At 48.3% G+C, this 13,507-nt stretch overlaps 1 protein-coding gene across 13 annotated transcripts in view; it reads left to right on the top strand.

Annotated features, from left to right (window-relative positions):
* The window catches only part of BMAL1 (basic helix-loop-helix ARNT like 1), a 989,350-nt gene extending 976,369 nt beyond the window's left edge, over window positions 1-12,981 (top strand). For all 13 annotated transcript variants that reach the window (XM_069623618.1, XM_069623617.1, XM_069623625.1 and 10 more), the window contains one exon: window positions 12,329-12,981. In XM_069623618.1, coding sequence (XP_069479719.1) covers window positions 12,329-12,489 — 161 coding nt within the window. In that variant the 3' untranslated portion in view covers window positions 12,490-12,981. The remainder of the gene's footprint in view (window positions 1-12,328) is intronic.
* Window positions 12,982-13,507: the final 526 nt, after the last annotated feature.

The raw sequence follows: 13,507 nt of genomic DNA, 5'->3' as shown, positions 1-13,507 counted from the left end.
CAGAGAAGGAATCATTCTTAGCATATTTAACATTCGTCTCCTTTGTGAGTTGTCTGTGCAACAGGTTACATTGTCCTTTGCATCCAGTTATTTTTAGCAGCTGTCTGTCTTAAACTAGTGATCTATCAAAGAATAACCGTTATTCCATGATTCAGCAGATGATTCGATGTTCTGGTAATCAAACCTCTGATAAAACAATCCCAAAAAGCAAATTATCCCTAGTCTTAGCCCAGGGCAAAGAAGACCGGGTCTACCTCCCACACTTGAACCTTTTTAAATGGCATGAAACCAACCCCATGCAGCTGAAAGGAAAATTAAACCGGGCCGATATCGAGGAGCTCTTTGACACTGCCAAGCACCACAGTAAAATTACCTATTGAGCAGTTAACCACAGGGAAGTGCATAATTTCCCCCAGACAGATGACTAAGTAAACTTTAAAGATCACATTTTCACTTTGTCTTTTTTTTACCTTCACTATCCAGTCATAAATCTTAGCTGAGTGTTCCTGGAAATTGTCCATTCCTAGGGCTAGGAACTGCTGTTTAAACCTGTCAGTATCTTCACACTGCGGTTTCACCTTCCCTCAAACGACACAGTAGGGGCCAAGCCCCTCCCTGAAGGCAAACTGCTGGCTCACAATAACCGAGAGAACATGTAAAAAATGATCCCCAAAAAGGCGAATAATCTCAATGGCATTAAAGCACCTGAGCTATTCTGGGATCCAGCAAAAGTTGAAAGCGAGGAGATTGATGATGCACTGGCAAAGAGATGGCATCACACAGAAAAAGGAGCAGTGATATGTCAGACTGAAACAACACAAGTAACCTCCAAGGACACGACCATCCTAAAATGGTAAAAGTCATAGTTCACGTTCTACTACATAACCTCAAATGGCACCACTAATGCCATCCACAACTGTCTAAAAGATGCTGCCATCCTGGTCCACACCCTATTGGGCGGTGTACTGGGATCCACACATCTTCCCCACACTGTCTCTACCACCTCCAGGTGCAAAACTGGTCTCATGCCTTACATGTACTATGCTGGCCTAGCCACCCAAGCATTAGAAAGGCATTCATTAATGCAATGCATATGTAGTGCATCACACCTGTCACATGGTGCCACCAGATTTGAGGGGGATCTGTGGCATCATTATGTTCCCTTTTCTGCCCCTTGAACACATCAAGCCTCAATAGGTGCTAATAATAGTTTCCAAAAATATGCACAATTTTTTGTCCTTCCTGTAGGAGACATTGCCAAAACGATCAAGCAGCCTTCAGTCTTTGAAGAGTCAAGCAAATTACGTCAAGGTGTATCTGTTATGGATTCCAATATCCACTATGTGGTGTGTGGCACCAAGCCTGGGGCATAGTACGCTCTGGCAACACTTTTGCCATTGGAATTCACTTTCACATTATTGTAGTTGAAAGCCAAAACTGTGGTACATCAATTGTTAATGTATGTTTGTGTATTTGTAATGCGTGCCAGACCCAGGGGTATCAGGGCACAGGAGATACAAGAAGACTTTCAGCTTAGGTTACACAATAATATACAGAGATACAGGTAAAGATATACAGGTGAAGGAAATACAAATACTGATAGGTAGGTATATACAAGAAATAGTGGGTACATGCGAAAAACACTGTACAGCATGAACATAATTTAAGATAACAATCTGGTAGCTATTTACAGTACAGGGATAGTGTGAGATATGTACATGGTCATTATCTTTGAGCCAATTGATGAGATTCTGTCTGAAGTTCAGGTAGGTTTGGTCGGCTCACAGTGGCGGTGGCAGAGTTCCAAAGCTGTGATGCTTTAACTGGGATACTGCTGCCCCCCCCTCCCCCACTTTGGATAGTTTAAATTTTGGTACAATCAGACAGTTTGTGTTGGCTGTTCTAGTGGGCCTGCTGGAGGATGTTCTAATGAATCTCTCAGTGAGGTAGCAGGGTGCAGCTTTGTTCAGGCGTTTGTGGGTAAGCAAAGCAGTTTTCAGCTGGATTTTGTCAGTATTAGAAAGCCAGGTATTCTGTCTCCTTACTTCTGATATGTGCTCTTTCCTTGCTATACCCAAGGCAGCTCTAAGGGCATTATTCTGGAGCATCTGTAGTCCCCTTACAATGTACTTATTTGCACCAATGTAAAGGGAGTTGCAATAGTCCAGTTTGAACAGGATTAATGCTCTGGCCAGAACTGTTCTTGGAGAGGAATGGTTTGCCAGCTCTGATTAATTTACATGTATATGCAGTGGCAGAGGCCATGGAGTTAACTAGTTTAGCAAAGGTGAAGGTGGAATCAAGGGAAAAGCCTAAGGTGTTTACCTCTTTGGAACTTTGATCAGATTACAGTCGATGTTAAAGGATGTGTATTTAGAGCTAAGCTTATTGAGGTGTGCCCGGGATGATGAGCTCAGTTTTGTCATTCAGGCAAAGACCGTGGGCAGCCATCCGTGCCTGGATGATGAGGTAGAAACTGTTTACCAAGGCCAAATCCTTGTCGTAATCCCCAGTAAGTGGTATGAGAATCTGGATCATCTGCATAGTTAGTGTAGGTGATACCAAGATGGTACAGATCATTGAAAAGGGGCTTGGTAAATATGTTGTACATAGTGTGTGAGACACAAGAACCAGGGGGCACTCCATAGGTGATAGGGATGGGGTCTGCCGCTGCTGATGGTGAAAAGACTCTCATAGTCCTGTTGCTTAGGAAGGATTTATCCAAACTATCGCCTCCTGAGGGAAATGCTGCTGCGTCCAGGTGGTTACATAATACCTTGTGGTCCACCAAGTCGAATGCAGCCGAGAGGTCAAGAGGAAGTAAGGCTGATTTCCCCTTGTGCCTAAGCTAGTCAATTTGGGCTTGAGATCAATTAACGCAGTTTCGGTGCCATGTTGAGGCCTAAATCCTGATTGGCGGGTTCCTAGAAGATGGTTGTGCTCCAGATACTTCTGTATTTGGAGATTGGCCACCTTGTCTAAGATTTTGAGAAGAAATGGCATTGTTGTGATAGGCCTGTAATTAGTCGGTATAGTTGGATCGAGTGTCTGTTTTTTAACTCTTTTAGGTTTCATGGGTTAGGTTACCTTTTAGGTTACCTCTGAGTTTGTGTTTTGACACTTGCACTGAGCTGTACAGCATGCACTACATCATTGTGATGGTTGGATAGACTTACAAAGTATATCAAAGCAGCAGAGGGCCCTAGATCCGTAGAGCATGTTTTGACCATTGCTTAATTTAAAGACTCTTCTTGTGAGTATGCAGCCTACAACTACCTTAAAAATAGAGCTGGTTCAATGGCTTATTTATTGGCAGGTGTTGTGGCTGTTAGTTAGAAATGACTACAAATGTGATTACTATTATTCTCACTTCCAAACTCTCTTCTACAGTTTTGAGAAAGTGTAGTCCAGCTACTAGAAACCTTCTTTCGAGGGGATTGGGTCATCCGACGTATTCCATATCTATGACAGGTTATGTCCACAGCTGTGCTGCTTTGGAAAATTTTCAGCGTCCTGCGTCGATGCGCCGTCCCCGAGGACGACCTCCGACAGCCGACGTCACCTGATGTGATGAGTAGGACGCACGACGCCCGTAGCCTCAGTTCCGTTTTTTCCGCAAACGTGTTCCCTTCATGAATCTCGGTACGCCTCGACTCTTTGGAGTTTGCTGTATTCTTCTCGGATCGTTGAACCTGTTCGGTTTTTGTGAAAACCTGTTTGTGACGATGTCTACTTCGTCTTCAACCCCACGTCCGGGCTTCAAGAAATGCAGGGATTGTGGGTCCAAGATGTCGGTCACAGACTTGCACGACGCCTGCCTCTGGTGCCTCGGGGAGGCCCACGATACAGACGACTGTGTCGACTGCCAGTCGCTCACGGCCAGGGCCTTGCGGGAGTGCAAGAAGAAGTTGTCTGTAGGTCGGGTGTCTAAGCCCCGGAAGTCGAGGTCTACGGGGCTTTCGACGGATGACTCGAGAGGTGACTCTCCGCATCATCGTCGGAAGTCCAGTGGGTGTCCTTCCAGGAGTCAGTCTCGCCACTCCTCCGCCTCTTCGAGGCATTCTCGGAAGCGCCGGCATCGGTCGCCTTCCCCGTCCTCTTCCGAGGACTCCGCCCGTCGGCAGGTCGCTTATCCCACCATGCAAGTGACACCGGAGGAATGGGCTTCCTTCGGGAAGCAGATGTTAGCGATTCTTGAATCGCAGGGCACCGGTCCATCCGCGCCTCCAAGTGGGGTCGGTCGGCACCGGTCGAGAGACACCGCTTGTACGCCTTCGGGCTCGGGTGGTCGGCACGGCTCGCGGGAAAGGTCCCGCTCGGACAAGGGTAGCCATTCTCGCCATGCCCGTTCCGGGTCCCGGTCCTCGATGCGCTCGAGACCGCGTGATCCTGTGCCATAGTCGAGGAAGACGTCGACGCCTGTGGCGCCGAGGTCGTCAACGATTTCTCTCGAGGCTCCGCCTCTGAGGGGGTCGTCGACGCTATGGGCGCCTAGGTCGTCGAGAGACACGCTCAGAGCTCGGCTTCGAGGCCTGTGTCGACGCCATCGATGCTGGCGGTGCTGCAGCTGACGTCAACGCCGATTCGCTCGGCGCCGCCTCGTTCGGCGCCCTCGACGCCTTTCGAGGCGATGGTGTCGGAGGGGCCCCGTGGCACGGGGTTAGCCCCTAGAAAGGCTTTGGCTAAGTTCAGGCATAGCTTTGGTCCCCAGGTGTCTTCCTCTCACCGCCTGGAGTACATTTCAGAGGGTGATGAAGGCTCTGATGAAGGCTTGGTTCCGGTTACGGTACCAGATGAGCTTCTCTCGGGTCATAGCCAGTTTGATGACCTGAGGGAGTCACTGCATGATGCCAGTGTACTGGACACCTCTCCGGAGGTGCAGTTTTGTAGGCCGGAGCCTGGCACTCATGCCGATTCTTCGTACCAGCGCCTTATGTCTCGGGTCACCGAGTACTTGGGATGGTCGGCTCCCCCAGGGGAGTTCGTTCAGGATGATCTCACGGACATCCTTGATCTTGGTCCCCCCCACTGACCCGGTACTGCCATTTCATATGGCTCTGCAGAGAAGAGTGGTGCCAGCCTGGACTGCTCCAGAGAGTCTCCCGGCAGTGGGCAAGTCTTTGTCACGAAAATACCGTCCAACCAGTACCGACCCCTGCTACTTGTCCAGGCACCCCACTCCGGAGAGTTTGGTGGTGCAGGCGGCTACGGCCCCGGCAAAGCAGGCGTTGTATCCTACCATCCCTCCGGATAGGGACGACAAACGTTTTGACGGCTGGGCGAAGAAAGTGTTTTCTTCAGGGGGTATGGTGCTTCAGACGGCCAACTCCATATGTGCCTTGTCTCGTTTCACACACACTCTTGTGTAACTGTGTTGCATTAGCGGCTCAACATATTCCCGAAGGGGACGAACGGGATGGTTTCCTTGCTGTGGTTCAGGATGGCAAGGATGCCATGTGTGAGGCCGTTCAGTCGGGTTTGGACATGGCAGATTGTGTCAGCCGGTCCATGGAGGCGAGCACTGTAATACGCAGGTTTGCGTGGTTGCGGAAGTCAGGGTTCGCTCCTGATGTGCAGTCCCGGCTCCTCAACATGCCCTTTGACGGTGAACATCTTTTTGGCAGCAAGGCTGACGAGAGCCTTGAGAGGTTGCAGACCTCCAAAGCTGCAGCGAAGTCGTTGGGCGCTGCAGTTTGACAACCTCCGCCTTTTAGTCCTAGGGGACAACAATGGAGGGGATGTTCCTTTCGCTATTACTCGTCCTTCAGTAAAGTGAGAGGAGCTGTCAGTCAAAGAGGCCACCGTAAGAGTGCCAGAGGTGGAAAACGGGGTACTCGACGTGCCAAGGCTGCTCGGGCAGTTGCCTCTTTGCCCTCAGGCAACGCCGCAGCCGCTACCACTCAGTCATGAGGCCAGGTCCCATGGTTCGCCGGTTGGCGGCAAGGCCGGCGCAGCATCTTGTAGAATGGCGTGCCATTACTTCAGATGTAAGGGTTCTGGAGATCATAACCCACGGCTACTGTCTTCCTTTTCGGCAGAGGCCTCACGACAATCCACCTGGGAACCTCTCTTTGAAGAGTCCGGATCCGCTCCTTGCGCAGGAAATTCAAGCCCTGCTGGAGAACGGCACCATAGAACTGGTGCCTGTAGCGGAGAGGAACAAGGGATGGTATTCCCCTTATTTTTTGATTTCGAAGAAAGACGGGGGATTGAGACCCATCATTGACTTGCGCGGTTTGAACAAACTGCTCAGGAAGGACAAGTTCAAGATGGTTACTCTCTCTCAAGTCCTCCAGGCCCTTCAACTTCAGGACTGGGTGGTGTCTCTCGACCTCAAGGACGCTTACTTCCATGTGCCGATCCATCCCAAGCACAAGAAGTACCTGAGGTTCGCGGTTGGCGACTCGCACTTTCAGTTTTGGGTCCTGCCGTTCGGATTGACCTCCGCCCGAGGGTTTTCACCAAGCTTATGGTGGTGGCGGCAGCGCATCTCAGGAAAGGGGGGATTCACGTCTACCCCTACCTGGACGATTGGTTGATCAGGGTGAGCTCTCCCGAGCAAGTCCTGGATCATCTGTCTGTCACCTGCCACTCCCTTCACAAGCTGGGCTTCTCCCTCAATTTAAAGAAGTCCCATTTGACGCCAACACAGCAGCTCCAGTACATCGGAGCAGTGCTCAACACATCCCTGGGGCCAGGGGCATTGCTAGGGGTTGCTAAGGGGGCTATAGCCCCTGATCTTTTGGTTGTAGCCCCGGATAGAATCTCAGGAGCTACAGCCAAAAGACTAGCTAGCCCCCCAGTCCCAACAGTTCCGACATCAGCTTAGCCCCGGGTCTTTTCCAGACCTAGCAACTCCCCTGCCTGGGGCTGTTTTTTCCTCCCCAGGTGAGGGCTCTTCACATTCAGCAGATGGTGCACAAGTTTCAGCTTGCCCAGACTCTCCCAGCGTCCGAGTTCTTGAGACTGCTCGGCCTCATGGCATCCTGCATTCTTCTGGTGCCAGAGGCCAGGTTGCGGATGAGATCTTTACAATGGGCACTCAAGCTCCAGTGGTCTCAGTCCTCCGGCAGGATGTCGGACCCTGTTCAGGTGCCGCCCTCGGTCGCCCAGGACCTTCTGTGGTGGGCCGTCGAAGGCAATCTGATGAAGGGGGCCCCATTTTGGCTGCCCTGGCCGGAGGTGACGATTGTGACGGACGCATCCCTCACGGGATGGGGAGCTCATGCCAACGAGTTGACAGTCAGCGGTCGTTGGTCTCCGTCGGAGTCCAGACTCCATATCAATCTGTTGGAGCTGAGGGCCATCAGACTAGCCCTGAAGGCTTTTCTGCCGACTGTGTGAGGAAAGAGTGTCCTGATTCTAACGGACAACACAGTGGCCATGCACTACCTCAACAAAAAGGGGGGGGGCAGGGTGTCATGATGCCTACCCCCGGGGAACCAGACCAGGTCCAGCAACCCCGGAAGCAGGCATCACGTTATTTTGAGCAAGCCCAAAAACCCCTGCTAGGGGCTGTTTGGGTGCGGTCCTGGCGCCTATGGCGCCAGGCTCATATGGAGAGTCAGTCCTGGCGCCATAGGCGCCAGGCTCATAGAGTAGAATTTACCTGATGCAGACAATGCTGCAGAGCTCCAAGCCAAATGAGGCATGGAAGGGACTATTTTACCTAGGGACTATTTTTTACTCGGGTGGGGCTGGGGAGGAATACTTACCTGGGACTACTTTGGAGGCTAGTTAAACCACGCCCAAAGAGCAGCACACGCTTTGCGTTATTCTGCATCCAGCAGCGTAACGCTCACCTTGTCTGCAAGCCTGCATCCAGTCTTCTGCCACGCCCGCCTCGAGTCTGCAGCTCCTATAAAAAGGGAGGAACAGAAGGAGAAGAGGTTAGAATAAGAGCAAAACCTTTGATCCTTACCTGAATTCCAGATCCACCGCGCCTTCGAGTTGGAAGAAAGAAGCATTTTACGCGCGCCGCCTCGCCTGCTGCAGCGCCGCGCTGAACTCACCGGCCTTCGCAGCATCCTCACGATCCACCGCATCCTTCTGCACGTTCCCGCCGCACTCTGGCAACTAAGGGGAACACAAGAACAGCAAAAATGAGCCAAGGGAATAAACAGAGGCAATAGTAACTACCCCCATAGACTTACCTGATTACCGCTGGGGGTACTATTCCTCTTCATGGGTCGGCGCAGTCTCCATTGCATCCTCGCTGTACCCCGGCCCCTAAGGGGAACAAAAGGACAACAAGGTGAGACAAAGGGACAAACAAGGGGAACTCTTCCGACCACAATAGACTTACCTAATTTTACGGCCGGAGGCATTATTCACCGAACTTCATATTTTCTCTCCACACCTGAATAAGGGAGCAAGCAACAGGTTACATTCTGGCCTTATTTTATTGAACTGTGTAGGATAAGCCAAATCTTTACCTGAACTTCGTCAGCTACCACGAGGAACTCTTTGCTGGGGTCAAGCTGCAAACTGCAAGGAATCGGACAAGAGTGAAAGTCAGACATGTGAACTCTTACGAACTACATACTTTTCAGAGTCAATATTGTTCTGGAACTCACCAATTCCTTCGAGCCAGTGAAGCAACTGGTTATCAACGCGCCCCTGCACTCAATGCAGGATGGAGAGCTCATCTTTTCAAACCATCAGGTGAGACTATAAGAGGGGACATCAAAGGTGATCTGTGGGGAGAACAGCAGGGGTGGGGGGATTTACGCTAAACTCCACGGGTGGTTAATCCCCTTTCTCCATTTGCAGAAGAATATTCCTACGGGCCAAGCAAACGAAGCTAGGTGGGCCAGTCCAGTCCGTCATCTCGGCCCTATGCGTCACATTGGTGGAGACCGCAGCTGTCCAGTTCAGATCGACGCCTCTGTGGGAGCCAGGTGAGCGTAACACAGGGTCACTTCCTCTGTGCAGGGAGGCGATGCAGATCGAGTTCTGGGCCGTCCAGCAGGAAGTTTTGATCTCGGCTGTTCATCTGGCCGGAGACGACAACGAGACGGAGGATGCTCTGAGCAGGCAGAGCACGATCTCTCACAAGTGGGAGCTGGCTCAGGAGATTCTCCTGGAGATCTTTGCCCTTTGGGGGACCCCTCAAGTGGATCTCTTCACCTCCAGTGTCAACCAGAAGTGCGAAAGGTTCTGCTCACGGGGATTTCCTCCAAAAGGAGCCTTAGGAGACGTGTTCGTGGTGGAGTGGTCATTCCCACTGCTGTACGCATTTCCTCCAGTCCCCGTCATCCCGCAAGTACTGCGGAGGTTACGGAGGTTCGGTTCCCGGATGATCCTCATTGCGCAGGCGTGGGCCCGGAGGACGTGGTACCCGGACCTTCTCGACTTGTCCATCTCCCCTTCATGTCGTCTTCCCTACCGAGACGATCTGCTCTCACGGGAGGGGGGTCAGGTTCACCATCCAGAGGTCAGATCCCTCAACCTTCACGCTTGGCTTCTGAAAGGTTGAGGTATAAGGATTGGGTCCTCCCTGAAGACGTGATGGAGGTGTTGCTCTCGGCCAGGCGGCCGGCAACAAAGTCTCTGTACCGTTGCCGTTGGAGAAAGTTCTGCGACTGGTGCAGAATGTGGATCCTTTTGTGTGTGACATTCCCATGGTTCTGTCTTTTTTGCTTTCCTTGGCCCACAGGGGCTTGCACGTGGGGACCATTAAAGGTTACCTGGCGGCGCTGTCCATATTTAAGCACTCGTCTGAAGAATGTTCCTATTTTAAGATTCCTTTAATTTCTCAGTTTTTGAAAGGGCTCACTAATGTGTTCCCTCTGCCACCTTTTCTGGTGCCCGGTTGGGATTTGGACCTTGTTCTTAAGTTTCTTATGGGTGCTCCGTTTGAGCCTTTGCATTCTTGCCCTTTGAGACTGTTAACTCTGAAAACTGTGTTTTTGGTTTTGGTTACTTCCGCTCGCAGAGTGAGTGAGTTACAGGCACTTTCAGTTAAGCCGCCCTTCACTGTGTTTCATAAGGACAGGGTTGTCCTTAGAGTTCGTCCTTCTTTTCTTCCGAAGGTGGTTTCGGAATTTCATTTGAGCCAGAAGGTTGTTTTTTTCCGGCGTTCTATCCTCCTCCACATCCTGGTAAGGAAGAGGAGAGGCTCCATAGGCTTGATCCTAGGAGAGCTTTGAGCTTTTATATTTCGCGCATGTCCCGAGTCAGAGTGGACGATCAACTTTTCTTTGGTTACGCTGGAAAGCGTTTGGGACAAGCTGTGACGAAACAGACTTTGTCTCGTTGGATTATTTTAGCTATCTCCGAGTGTTACCGCTTGGCAGGTAAGGACCCTCCGGCTGGCTTGCGGGCCCATTCTACCAGGGGAGTGGCTGCGTCTACTGCCCTGCAGAGGGGTGTTCCCATTCGTCACATCTGTGATGCAGCCACCTGGGCTTCACTACATACTTTTGTACGTCACTACTCCCTCGATTCCATCCGAGGGCAGGATCTGGCCTTTGGCAAGGCAGGCCTTTATTCCGCAATTTGATTGGGCATGGTAAATTTGTGTTCTAAATTCTTTTCCCACCTCCTTGCTTGGTACTGCTTTGGGAGTCTGTCATAGATATGGAATACGTTGGAGGACCCAATCCCCTCGAAGAACAAGTTACTTTCTTACCTGGTAACGTTCTTTCGATGGGATGGTCCGACGACATATTCCATATCGCTCCCTCCCTACCTTCCCCGCTGCAGAATTTCTTATGCGATTGCAGCTTGCGTTCCGCAAGGACTTGTGTGTCTGACTGGCAGAAAACTGGTGTCACACGTTCTGGGGGAAAAAACTACAACTGAGGCTACGTGCGTCGTGCGTTCTGCTTATCACATTGGATGACGTCGGCCGTCGGAGGAGGTCCTCGGGGACGGCGCATCGACGTAGAAAATTTTCCGAAGCAGCACAGCTGTGGACATTACCTGTTATAGATATGGAATACGTCGTCGGACCATCCTATCGAAAGAACGTTACCAGGTAAGAAAGTAACTTGTTATTTATGAGCATCCAGTATCATCTTTGTTGGTGCCCCGTACAGGTGAAATAAGAGGGAAGCCAAAAGCTTTTCCCTCCTTTTTTTTTTAATTTAATTTTTTTTATTAAGGGATCCATTTATTTTTCGAACAACAAATATGTCTATTAACTTGGCTAATTGGCATTTTGAGAAATGGTGCAAAGGAATTGTGATCACTTGCTTGAGGTGCATGATAGAGTGTTGGAGAAGTGACTCAAGTGGATTAAGATTTCAAAGCAAATCATTTAATTGTGTTTAGACAAAAAGATGATGCGCTGTGGAAAATACCTTGACAACTTTGTGGGAAAATGGATGTCTTGCTTGGTTGTGCATAGCTGGAGTTTCTCCAGAATTTGTCTAAGCTGAATATGCTGATTGAGGAATTGCAGCTTTATGGGCATAACACTGACCACACTTTAGAAAGTATTAGGCATGTTAGATATAGCACATTTCTTGCATTTGTTGGAAACACCAATATTGTTGTTCAATTACATAAATCCGGATCTCTTCCTCATACTCCTGAGCAAAGACAAGGCTTGAGAGAGCTCAGGAACAATGGTGTAAGACATATTTGAGGAAGAGAAAATATAAAGATTAACTGAACTGCAGGCAGTATCTTTTCAGTCTGTCTACTAATTAAAATCCACTTCGATTTCCCCACTCCCTAGAGGAAGCTATAACAGAGACAAGACAGTGACATTCAGAACCTTTGCTACCAAAGGGAAGTTATCTTTTCAAATATACGCCTTAATTTGTGCATTGTTCCTCACCCTCAATGTTCACCTCCTTCATTAATTATTGTTGCTTGGATACTGAGCATTTTCTGAATAGATGAGACATGAGTGTGGGCTAGACAACAACTATCCCTAAGGTTGGAACTTGCCATCTATGATAGCTGTGTCCAACTAGGCTTTGATTTAGCACTGGAGAATTCAAAATGTGAATACAGTTCCCCATGAATGTAAGGTAAGTTGCTACTTGAGTATAAAAGGTTTCTACGGCTATAGATGCTGCTGCATCAGTGGGTGTGAGGAATACAGTTTGACCAATAGTCGATGCAATTCACAATAGTTTTAGAATTTTTTTTCAAAAGTGGCACTAGGATACAAGAAATTTTTCATTTCCTTTTGATTTAAGATTTTGCACAGAACAGAGTCTCGAGTGTATGAAGTGATTTTAAAATGTAATTATCTGATTAAGATATTCTTTGCTGGCTATAATTTTATATTCATAAGAATAATAAAGTGTCATGGTTTGAAATTATGAAAACAATATGTAACCCCATTGTTTACTCCCTTTCCCACTTGCAGGCGAGAACTCTCATATGGGTATAGATATGATCGATAACGACCAGGGTTCAAGCAGCCCCAGCAATGATGAAGCTGCCATGGCAGTTATAATGAGTCTTTTGGAAGCAGATGCAGGTCTCGGTGGCCCAGTGGATTTCAGCGACCTCCCGTGGCCCTTGTAAAGGACATGTTTTGCTTAAGCAACCTCTGCCGTATTGAAGTGCATTATTGGGGTTTGACAGTATGTGAAGCTTGTCCAGTGACCACATCCCTGCTTTGATGTACAGATTTCATAAAAGCCATATCAGAGCACACAATTTAGCATACTGTGTGATTGCACACACAGTGTGCAAATACTTTTGCTACAGTGTTCTTCGTTCATCACGATTACCAAATTGGTTGTGAATAGCTGGCAAAAAATGTATATTTTGGATTTTGTGTGTGTTCTTTTTTTAATCACTCAGCAAATGAGCACAGTTATCATTGGTAGCTTTTATATGTAAATGGGCTTTTCAGAGGTCTGTTTTTTACACTACAAATATCCCTATGTTGATATTTCTTATATTGTACCATAACACTGTTTATTTCTTGTATGAATCCTTTATTATAAATATGGTAAAAGTGTAATGTATTAGTTAAATATTTTTTAAATAAAAAATGTACTTTGTCCTGTTTATTTTCTTTTAATACCATTGCTGGCAAAGGAGATCTAATATCAAAGCATTATATAAATGGGTAAGATCTGTCAGAATGTTAAAACTCTTACTGGAACAACCATATGCGTTAGGATCGCATGGGATATTTACTGCATGGGTATGTAGAAATGTCGTACTGCATGTGGTTAAAATCCCATCTCATAAGGTGGTACCTGTAAAAACATGGCATTTCAAAACTTGTTTTTTCGTTACTACCATACTCATAATGAGGCTCTGAGTCTTTTGTGTGTAAAGTTTTATCAGTGATCACTATATATTGGATTTCTGCCAGTATGCTCACATTTATAAAAAAAAGAAATACTTTACTCTTTCGTCTTTGATGTAACCCTTTCAGCACCAAGGTGTTTTTGCACTCCAAGGCCAGAGGTAGCTTTTAAGTGCACAATAAAACACAGATCGAGAGATAAAGGAAAATTCAACCGAGTTCTATTAGATTCTTATTGTGCTCTTAAAAAGGAAAACACTCTTCAATTATCTGTTATGG

The sequence above is a fragment of the Ambystoma mexicanum genome, chromosome 11 (assembly GCF_040938575.1).
Source record: "Ambystoma mexicanum isolate Mex_15411 chromosome 11, UKY_AmexF1_1, whole genome shotgun sequence".
Taxonomy (NCBI): Eukaryota; Metazoa; Chordata; class Amphibia; order Caudata; family Ambystomatidae; genus Ambystoma; species Ambystoma mexicanum.
The sequence above is the reverse complement of the archived record's forward strand: the minus strand, read 5'-3'. Positions and strand labels throughout refer to the sequence as shown.